At 37.1% G+C, this 12,101-nt stretch overlaps 1 protein-coding gene across 2 annotated transcripts in view; it reads right to left on the bottom strand.

Annotated features, from left to right (window-relative positions):
- LOC107568054 (zinc finger protein 347-like) overlaps positions 1–12,101 on the bottom strand; it is a 41,413-nt gene that overhangs the window by 27,903 nt on the left and 1,409 nt on the right. The window contains exons 2-3 of one of the 2 annotated variants that reach the window (XM_016253902.1): positions 4,191–4,751; positions 3,237–3,461 (exon numbers count right to left, since the gene is read on the bottom strand). In XM_016253902.1, coding sequence (XP_016109388.1) covers positions 3,237–3,461; positions 4,191–4,751 — 786 coding nt within the window. Of the gene's footprint in view, positions 1–2,950; positions 3,462–4,190; positions 4,752–12,101 lie in introns of those variants that run through there. The other variant, XM_016253901.1, reaches the window with a different exon arrangement.

Raw genomic sequence — 12,101 nt, forward strand, 5'->3', positions numbered from 1 at the left:
CAGTCCATTCACATTTTAATAATCAATTTCCGTGTCCACTTTTCTTTTCTACACACTTGCCATGTTTTTGCTGTCACATCATATCTTCACTGGACATTGAAAATCATTTGAAAGTTGTGTCAGTACCTTATAAATAGAACGAGTCAGCAGTTTACTGTCGGGGATTTATCGTCTTGCGCCGCATCCAAGACAGCATCACCGATTTTAAGGAGTTCTAGGCTATTGTATTTCATTGCGTCGCGCCGCTCGCGTCCGGTGTAGACACGATGTAAGTTAAAGTAGCTTTCTGATGCTGCGTTTGAATTTTCATGCCACATTATTTGAAATTAGCGTGGGCCAACCTTTTTTCTCTCACGGCCCAGATGTGGCCCCCGGGCCGCCTATCAAGGAACCCTGACGTAGGCGTAGTGTAAGCTCCGGTGAGAAGTGAAGAGCAATGAAGCGCAGAGGAGAGAGCAAAACAAAACACCAAAAGGAGACTGCTTTTCTAAAACTTGGTTCTCATGAGACTAGCAAAAGCACTGATTTTCATTGACTTCAGAAGGCCTTTATTAACCCCCCAGAGCCACGTGAAGCACTTTTTATGATGGATGGATGCACTTTATTGGACTTCAAAATCTCAACACCCATTCACTGCCATTATAAAGCTTGGAAGAGCCAGGACATTTTTTAATGTAATTCTGACTGTATTCATCTGAAAGAAGAAAGTCATATACAGCTATGATGGCTTGAGGGTGAGTAAATCATGGGGTCATTTTCATTTTTGAGTGAACTACACCTTTAATGCCAGACATGAGATAAAGGAAGAATACACATTTGTAGGGATGCAACGATTAACCGCGAGCCGGTTGAAAATCGATTTAAATATGTGACGATTAAAATCGGTTGAGATGCTAAACAAATCGCGATCGGGGTAGGAGTATGAATGTATGTGAGGGGAACTTACTGTCTTTAGAAAAGTTTAGATGGTATTTTTTATTTTCATCTTGCCTCTATATAATGCGCATTACAGTAAAGTACATAAGTTCAGTGCTGCTTTGTTTACAGTGGAAACCAAGTAAACGCTTTAAGCGCCACCTGCTGGCAGAGAGTGAATCTGCGTCTCATTCAGCTCGTCTGCTGTTTCATGCAGATATTTTTATGTATAGTTTCACAAAACTGACGTCAAACCATTCTGTTTTTGCTTCAAATTTCGAAATTATACAATTTAATTTAGATTAAAAACTGCTCATGTTGCATGTATGCAGCATCTTTGTTTGGATCAGGATTAAAATGCAGTGTTAGCCTCTAATTTTAAATGGAAAGAGCACAGACAAAGCCTTAGTTTGTTTATATGAAGAGATTTATTTATTTGTGTTATTTATTTGATTTGGGGCTTGTTTTAAAATTTCAATTTAGTTTTGTTATTTACATTTACATAAAATTGTTATTTACCAGACAATTTTATCCAAAGCGACTTACAAATGAGGACAATAGAAGCAATCAAAACCAACGAAAGAGCAGTAATATGCAAGTGCTGTATTAGTATATTATTATAGTGTTATATTTCAATTTCACTGCTCTACTAATTTATTTCAGTGTATGATGCTGTACATCTCCTTCCCAGCATTAGCACACTTTGTTAGTATTCGATTTTAGTTAGACTTTAATAAAGGCATCATATAATGGATTGTTCTTGCTTTTTTTTTAGTCCACGCAGAACATTTGACACTAAAGCACAAAAACAACGTTCAGAAATCATCATGATTGATATCACAAAACATTCACATTTACAGCCTCTCAGAGAGGGTGGAAAATGGTAATGAAAAACAACAATGTAAATTAAGGTATCATCAGGAAGCAACCATACTGTAACTTTCAGAACTTAGTCCGAAAAGAACATTCATTAGGCATGTTTGCATGCACTCATTTATTCAATCCAAAAAGTCTTGATTTCAGTTTCTGAAAGCTCTGTTTATAGTTATTCATTTAACTGTGTATTACATCTATTCTGAACAGAATCTCAGTGCTAGCTGCTAGGGATGTAACGATTACCCGCGAGCCGGTTGAAAATCGATTCAAATATGTGACGATTCAAATCGGTTGAGATGCTAAACAAATCGCGATCGGGGTAGGAGTATGAATGTATGTGAGGGGAACTTACTGTCTTTAGAAAAGTTTAGATGGTATTTTTTATTTTCATCTTGCCTCTATATAATGCGCATTACAGTAAAGTACATAAGTTCAGTGCTGCTTTGTTTACAGTGGAAACCAAGTAAACGCTTTAAGCGCCACCTGCTGGCAGAGAGTGAATCTGCGTCTCATTCAGCTCGTCTGCTGTTTCATGCAGATATTTTTATGTATAGTTTCACAAAACTGACGTCAAACCATTCTGTTTTTGCTTCAAATTTCGAAATTATACAATTTAATTTAGATTAAAAACTGCTCATGTTGCATGTATGCAGCATCTTTGTTTGGATCAGGATTAAAATGCAGTGTTAGCCTCTAATTTTAAATGGAAAGAGCACAGACAAAGCCTTAGTTTGTTTATATGAAGAGATTTATTTATTTGTGTTATTTATTTGATTTGGGGCTTGTTTTAAAATTTCAATTTAGTTTTGTTATTTACATTTACATAAAATTGTTATTTACCAGACAATTTTATCCAAAGCGACTTACAAATGAGGACAATACAAGCAATCAAAACCAACAAAAGAGCAATGACATGCAAGTGCTATATTAGTATATTATTATAGTGTTATATTTCAATTTCACCAAGAAATGTGCAGCATTTTGTCCAAGCAATAATAAAAGGACAAATTTTATTTATAATTTGTCCTAAATCTAATTGTTTAAAAAACGTGAATCGAATCGTGAAATCAAAACCGTGAATCGAATCGTGACTTGAGTGAATCGTTACATCCCTACACATTTGAGATAAAAGTCTAACATGAATAATTAGATATGTACATTTGAAATCTAAAATTAGAATTACTATTCTAATTTCTTTGCGAAAGAGGTGGTAATAATAACAAATAAAAATTTACAGGTTTAGGTTTTTTCCTTTGATAACAGTGACATATCTCCTTCATGATGCTTAATTATATGTGATCTTGCCTGATTCCACTGAACAAACATCTTTCCACATTTATTGCACCCAAATGGTTTTTCACCAGTGTGAATTCTTAAATGTTCTGCGAGATGCCAGCTCTTAAGGAACCTTCTGCCACAAAATATACACGGGTAGTTTCGATCACCTTGGTGCAAAAGCATGTGGTTTTGCATGCTCTTTTGACGTCTGAATGGCCGGTCACATATCTTGCAATGAAAAGGAAATTTTCCAGGGCCCTGAGCAGGGATACTTAATCTAGTAGATTGCTGCGAGTTTGCATTCAAATGTACACTGTCCGGCTGCAGAGTTATTTCCACGTGGGAGCGCCATGAGTTCACTGGTTCTTCGGTCCGATTCTTTGATCGTCTTTCTGTAGGGATAGCAATGTGCACAAATGTGACCCTGGACCACAAAACCAGTCATAAGGGTCAATTTTTTTAAACTGAGATTTATACATCATCATAAATAAGCTTTCCCTTGATGTATAGTTTGTTAAGATAGGACAATATATATTAAACTATTTGAAAATCTGGAATTTGAGGGTGCAAAAAAAATCTAAATATTGAGAAAATCACCTATAAAGTTGTCCAAATTAAGTTCTTAGCAATGCATATCACTAATCAAAAATTATGTTTTGATATATTTACGGTAGGAAATGTACAAAATATCTTCATGGAACATGATCTTTACTTAATATCCTAAAGATTTTTGGCATAAAAGAAAAATCGATCATTTTGACCCATACAATGTATTGTTGGCTATTTCTACAAATATACCCGTGCTACTTATGACTGGTTTTGTGGTCCAGGGTCACAAATGTGATTAGATTAACGATTAAAAACACAATGTTGATATGGGTTACTCCATAAGGCAATATAACTGCAATATCTGGACTAAAGCCCCAAATTAAGATACCATTTTTTTCACTTTATAAATATCTCATTGACTCAAATATTGAGATTATTTTTCTTTTACACCAAAAGCAATCACATTGCTTCATGAAACTACTAGAGTCACATGGATTACTAACTTTTTGGAGCATGAAAGTTTCAAATGGATCAGGTTTTATGGATAAATAAATGATTAGTGTGGTAATTACCTGTGTGGAGTCTTTCGTGGTCTTTCAAGTGGAGCTTCGATTTAAAACGACTCCCACATGAGCCACAGCAGAAACGCGCCATGTTCTTGTGCACCAGCATGTGTCTCTGCAAACTTCCTTTGGTGCTGAAAGACTTGCTACAAATTTGGCATACTGATGTGTTGTGGTGATTTTTATTTGCCTTTTGTACCACCTCATGAGAAGTTTCGATGTAAAGTTGCGGAGATGGAGGGTCTTGTTCGAGTGCTGGAATTTCAACGTTACAGTCGCTTCCAGACTGCACTGCAGATGAGTTTGATTCACCAGTCTGATTATCACACTGCTCTGACTTAACTGTGATGGATGACTGCAGATCTGCATTCTTCAACATCACATTCGGCACAAATAAGAGGGACTGATCAGGTTCCTGCCATTTAAAATCTTCAGAAAGGTGCAAAGTAGTGGTAGAAGCTTCATGAGTCAAAGGCTCATGGGACATCACAGTGGCAACCTCCATCTTTACTTGTATATCTGAGAGCTCTGAACCCACTGGACCTTGCAGAACTCCATCTTGCTGAGTATCTGTTTGACATGAAGCACAAAATTAGTTACACACACAATGCTATTCACAATCTATTTTACTTTGGTAAAGGCTGGAATACATTACACAACTTTTTCAGACATATTTTCCCCCCGATTTGCAATCTGGGGCAGATCTACAGAAAACTGTAAAGTGTATAATTCAATGCATAGTTTATATATATATATATATATACACATTACCTTTTTTTGCACATAGCACTGGTGCTACAGACGTTGAAAGTTTTGTAGCACAGGCCAAACAGTTGTAGCACAAATTAGGGGTGGGCGATATGGCAAAAATATCATATCACCATTTTATTCAGGAATATCACGAATCACGATTCTTTGTCATGTTGGTTTTACTATTTTGTAAATTGCCTGAGCAGTACAGCCAATCTAATTTCCCTCATACACATTATAGATAAGGCCATGCCTATGACATCTATTGTGTTATTAAAAACAGCAACCTAAACTACAACGTAACATTAAGGCCTACATAGGCTACTGGTATATATGATTTTATAATTGTATGCTATAGTAGACCTACCTTATCACCCTGTGTCAACAAATGTACAGGCTAATGAGCAGCAATAAACTACATTTGAGCATTTTAGAATGCCTAGTCATATGTCTGGTGAAAGTAACTCAAAAGTAGTGTAACGCATTACAATTCAGAGACAGTAATATTGTAATGTAACTAATTACATTCAAAAGACAGTAACTAGTAATATATAATGTATTACATTATGGAAGTTACTTGCCCAACACTGACTGTAATATGTATTGTTGCATGAATAATAAACAACTGATAAAATTATCCACCCCTAACCTATAGTAAAGTATTAACAAATTTTGATGCAATAAATAGCATATGGTATAATTTAAGTGTTCATCCCTTACAAACAGAAAACATCTTTCACAAACATCTACATCTCTGTCTCTGAAGTGTTTAGTGTATATAATGAGTTGAATTTGTAGGGGTTATTATAGCTTAACCCCACCCCAGGCCTCGCTAATTTTCAAACCCTGGCTACGGCCATGTATGTGTGTATTGTAAATAATTCAAATATGTGCTCAAAAATGTTCTATTAAATTTGTTTAATTAATCAAACGTGTCATCGAACCTTGGGAGGCTTGGAGGGAAGTGTGTGTGGGGGGGGTTCTACCTCCCTGAAATGAGTTTTTGGAGGGTGGAATGTCTGCATAACTAACTGTGTTTATATGTAAACCCTGTGTGCTTTTGACAGTATTAGACGCAAAATCAATCAGATGCGAAAGACAACTTATAAGTTGAGTTAAGTCTTAAACTTAAGTCTAGTAATCAGGCACTGTTTGAAAGTGTGCGTGCGCTTCATATGTTCAGAACAGCACACAGCACGTGAATTAAATGTTTAACCAGAAAGGCTTTAAAGCTGATGCAAATAATGTACTTTTGTGATTGCGCATAAGTGCTGTGTCCCGTAAGTGTAACTCTGCTGCTGAGATAACATGTGATGTGAATGTTTGTCGCATTGTACAGAATATTGATACGGCGGCACCAGAACTGCAGCTGATAGAATGTGTGCTGTAGCACGATATTAGGATATTTCTTCAAAAGCAGATCGTGGAGACATTTTAATCGCCCACCCTAAACCAAGTATAATCAATGTCACACACACAAACAAGCACAACGAAATCACTTCACACTATTAAGCGGCTGTGTTATGAACATTCAAAACTGTATCGCACGTGTGCTACAGTGATACAGTGGGTACGGAAAGTATTCAGACCCCCTTAAATTTTTCACTCTTTGTTATATTGCAGCCATTTGCTAAAATCATTTAAGTTAATTTTTTTTCCTCAATGTACACACAGCACCCCATATTGACAGAAAAACACAGAATTGTTGACATTTTTGCAAATTTATTAAAAAAGAAAAACTGAAATATCACATGGTCCTAAGTATTCAGACCCTTTGCTCAGTATTTAGTAGAAGCACCCTTTTGATCTAATACAGCTATGAGTCTTTTTGGGAAAGATGCAACAAGTTTTTCACACCTGGATTTGGGGATCCTCTGCCATTCCTCCTTGCAGATCCTCTCCAGTTCTGTCAGGTTTGATGGTAAACGTTGGTAGACAGCCATTTTTAGGTCTCTCCAGAGATGCTCAATTGGGTTTAGAAAATTCATAGAAATTCAGAAACCAATGAGAAAGAAAGTAATTGAGATCTATCAGTCTGGATAAGGTTATAAAGCCATTTCTAAAGCTTTGGGACTCCAGCGAACCACCGTGAGAGCCATTATTCACAAATGGCAAAAACATGGAACAGCAAATGGCTGCAATATAACAGAGTGAAAAATTGAAGGGGGTCTGAATAATTTCCGTACCCACTGTATATTTATTCATCGCACAAACCAGTTTTTTCATAGCATATATGTCGCACTGTACAGCCCTGATATATACTATATATATATATATATATATATATAGGGATGTCAATGATTAATCGACGATCGATTAATTGTCGATAAACCTTTTAATAGCTAAACCTTATCGATGGTCAATTAAGCATGGTCATCGTTAATGTGCATAGTTTGAGACACACGCGGCTAGCTGGTTTGCCAACTGCCAAAAACGCTTAAGACGACAACACACGGGGCTTACGCCAAAAGTACAGCAAAGTACAGTACGTAAAGTACAGCAGCTGTGAGGGAAAAATGAAGCGAGCATGCAAGAGTTTTGTTTGGGATCATTTTATCCTCGGAGAATGTGGCAAGGCATCCGATTAATCTCGAATTATAAAAAGAAGAATGACATACAACATATTACATCCAATTATAATGCTTACCTTGGAGTGGAACTTAACAGCTTCTTAGCACAGTTTGAAAAGGACAATAATCAATCCCCAGTTCATTTCAAATCAACGGGAAATTCACAGCCCCTTGTTTTACATACACATGAGGTACGGAGGGCACTTAGTAACATCAACATAAGGAAAGCAGCTGGCCCTGATGGTGTGCAAGGACGTGTGCTACAGGCCTGCGCCGACCAATTGGCAGAGGTGTTTACAAATATTTTTAACCTCTCCCTCTCCTCGTGTATAGTTCCCACGTGCCTGAAATCCACGACCATCGTGCCTGTCCCAAAAAAAACCATGATAACATGTCTTAATGACTATCGACCGATTAGAAATAATTGCGATAAGCAATATTATTGTCATTTTAAAGACCATTTTATGCCACTGAATATATAATCATAATGTAACGGCATAATAATGCAAGAAGGCCTACACACTTTCAAATGACAACAAATGTTTAAATTTTAAGAATATTTAGATCATGGAAATTAAGTATCAAAATATAAGATACCTTAAAAAACCTGAATAAATAGTAAATAAACATTTTCTAACAAAAAGTGCAAAGTAACAAGTACAAAAAAATAACTTGTATGGAGATTTTTCCATCTACAGATTTTTCCCTGACCTTCTTTTCTCTGTAAATTAAAGGTGCACACTATTGCTGAAAAACACAATCCCTACTTAGCAGTCAGATGTCCGTATGCACAATGGCACAGATCCCTAAACAAGACCATATCTGCAGATGAAACTTTTTTAGATGAAGCACTTTTTAAATTTGAACGAGCACCTCATGACTACACCATGTTATGTACGAGAAGCTGCAAAAGACACAGGCGGAAGTGGAATGAACAAAACATGGTGACATTAATTTTTAAGTAAATATAATGGCCGATATATTACGTCACCAAAAATGATTGAGGTCCTGTACAGTGATGTGAAAAAGTGTTGGCCCCCTTCATGCTTTCTTATTTTTTTGCATGTTTGTCACACTTTAATGTTTCAGATCATCAAACAAATTTAAATATTAGTCAAAGATAACACAAGTAAACACAACATGCAGTTTTTAAATGAAGGTTTTTATTATTAAGGGAAAACAAAATCCAAAACTACATGGCCCTGTGTGAAGAAGTGTTTGCCCCCCTGTTAAAACTGTGGTTTATCACACCTGAGTTCAATTTCTCTAGCCACACCCAGGCCTGATTACTGCCACACCTGTTCGGTTGCGCAGGCGTCGAGGAAGTCTTTTTTTATTTATTTTTTTGGATTAGTTTTTTTTTTTTTTTGGATTAGGATTTTTTTTTTGGAAAGTTTCTCATTATGATGACTTAGTTTCTCATTATTATGACTTAGTTTCTCGAAATAATGACTTAGTTTCTCGTAATAAGAAATCAGGAAGGGGGCCAACACTTTTTCACACCACCGTATATATATTGCGCGATAAGTCGATATATTGATTATTCCGACAGGCCTAGAAAAGACCAACACATATATCAGGATGCTCTTTGTTGATTACAGCTCGGCATTTAACACCATTGTACCAAGCCAGCTGACTACCAAACTTCATGCTCTAGGATTAACATCCTCCACATGCAACTGGTTATTGGACTTTCTTACCAACCGCCCTCAGTCAGTGCGGTTGGATAATTATACATCCTCTACCCTAACTTTGAGCACTGGTGTACCACAAGGCTGTGTACTAAGTCCCCTCCTTTATGCACTTTTTACCCATGACTGCCAAGCTACACATGATTCTAATATGCTGGTGAAATCTGCAGACGACACACCTGTCATTGGGCTCATAACAAACAACAATGAAGTTGCATATAGAGAGGAGATTCAGAACCTGACAGCGTAGTGTGATACAAACAACCTGGTCTTAAACATCAGAAAGACCAAATAAATTATTGTGGACTTTAGAACCACTAAAAAGATCACCCACAGCCCTGTAATGATCAAGGATGAGGTCGTGGAGAGGGTACACAGCTACAAGTTCCTGGGAGTTACCATCACAGAGGATTTTTCCTGGAGGGATAACATCGCATGTATAGTAGGCAAAGCACAACAACATCTCTACTTTCTGAGGAAGTTAAGGAGAGCAAATCTTTCTCAGAAGCTGATGGTCAACTTTTACAGATGCACTATAGAGAGCATATTGACCAATTGTATGACAGCCTGGTATGGTAGCTGTACCAAAGCTGCCCAAAAAGCCCTGCAGCAGGTTGCAAAAACAGCACAGGACATTGTTGGTACGAACCTACCATCACTTGATCATCTTTATAAAACCCGCTGTCTGAGAAAGGCGAATAATATCATTAAGGACATCACTCACCCTAACCATAGTTTGTTTCAGCTCTTCCCATCTGGAAGGCGATTCCAATCCATCCTGGTACGCACAAACAGACTTAAAAACAGCTTTTTTCCAAAAGCATGAGCTCTGGTATCTCTCTGCCTGATTGTGTAAAAGAACATATGACGGCAATGTGTGACTTACTGCTCAATAAGAAGTTCAATAATGTTGCTATTATAACAGTGTTGGCCACTTTGTATAAACACTGTATCTGGAATTTTGCCATACTCTTGTGTAATTTTAAATGTTTTACGATAATTTCATCATCTTCTTTTATAATTATTATTGTATCGCTATGATAACTATCCAGTTATTTACAATTAACAATTTTATCTTGTATTTTATAACTAATATGTTTTTTTGCATATGTATTGTTAACCATTTGTATTTTTATTTTAAATACACCTTGGGGTTGCCACAAGAGAAATTTCAATGAACGGGGTATCAACGACTCGGAAAGCGAGGTGAACAACTTTCTTAGAGAACAGCCTCCTTCGTTTGACACAAGTCCACTAGATTGGTGGAAAGCGAATGCCACCAGGTTTCCCAGATTGTCTCGGCTGGCAAAGGGCTATTTATGCATACCAGGAACATTCGTCCTATCAGAACGCATGTTCTCAGCAGCTGGCCTGACGGTCAACAAACTTTGCACAAGACAAAAGGGCTTTTCACACTGCACGTGAAAATCGGCACGATGATGCGTTTGAATCAAAACAATAGATCCCTAATGGGGCTATTCACACTAGGTGCGATCATTCGCGGCACGAAAAAGCGAAGATTTTTTTTTTCGTCCTGTGTGTCGATTTTTTTCCCCGTCGCTCCGCGATGAAACAGGCCGTCCAATCAGATTTGAGCTTAGATCACGTGCCCGGAGCAGCTGCTGTTGCACAAAAGGGTGAGAATGGTGGCGCTGTTTCGAAAACCATTGTAAACAAAAACCGAAGAAGAGTATAGCTAGTATAGTAGAGAGAAGAAAGTGGATGCTGAGTTCTTGTTATCGTTGGTATTTGAGGTGTGAAAGCTACGTTTGTCGGCGATTCGCCTCACTTTTTCTCATCGTGCTCGGTGTGATATTTGTACACTATCAGTGTGATATTTGTATGCTATTTGTACCTCTAATTATATTTTCAGATGTATTCTTGTAAGCATTATGGATAGTTTGTGTTTCTAATGAAGACCCAAAAGTTATTTATCTTAATTTAATGCTGTTTATCGAGCAGCGAACAATGCAAAAGCCATATACGAGATACATAGGCTACATGAGGAAAAAATCCATTGTTGGTCTGCACCACCTAGCGTGCAGGGGTGAATTAGCAGAAGGCGCTCAATCGTTTTGAGCTCGGTGTGAAAGCTACGTTTGTCGGCAAATCGCCTAAATTTTTCGCATTGCGCTCAGTGTGAAATGGCCTTAACTCCGGAACATGTTAACATGCTAATCTTTTTGAACAAAAACCAGTGGTGTGCACCTCAGGTATGCTGTGCTGTATCCTTCGTGTGCACACAAAGTTTGTATCATAATTGCGTTAAAGTAAACATTCATATTAATGCTGTACATATCATAAAATAGCTAATATAATTCAAATGTGTTCTTTATACTTAAAGGGTTCATAGGATGCCCATTTTCCACAAGTTGATATGATTCTTTAGGGTCTTAATGAAAAGTATGTAACAAATTTCTCAATGCTAGTGTAAAAAACAAATTTTTTACTCTGTCAAAAACAGCTCTTTTCAGAGCATGCAGATTTGTAGCATTTTCCTTTAAATGTTAATGAGCTCTGCTAACCCCGCCCCTCTCTTCTGAGCCGCTCTCAGAGAGACTGCTTACTTTAGCTGCATTCATCGTGAAACTTGCTAATTAGCACATTATTAGGAAAGGCAAAGATTCGTTAAAAAAACCTTACACTCACTTCTTCTGTAGGTGAAGCTGGATCACTAATGATTCGCGCGAACATAGACGCAAGGCCCATATGCAAAAAAATGTGTATACGCTCTTTAATTTGTAGTGAGAATTCACCTCAGTTCAAGCTGCATATGAATGAATTATATTTTCTTCTTTAATATTTGCAGCACGAAATAAACATGAATATCTGAATGCATGTTGAAAAAAATCAGAACAACTTAATACAAACGAATGTCTCATGAATCGATCAATCAGAGTTTTTAAAAA

The sequence above is a fragment of the Sinocyclocheilus grahami genome, unplaced genomic scaffold (genome assembly GCF_001515645.1).
Source record: "Sinocyclocheilus grahami isolate Dianchi unplaced genomic scaffold, SAMN03320097.WGS_v1.1 scaffold1210.1, whole genome shotgun sequence".
In the NCBI taxonomy this organism is placed as follows: Eukaryota; Metazoa; Chordata; class Actinopteri; order Cypriniformes; family Cyprinidae; genus Sinocyclocheilus; species Sinocyclocheilus grahami.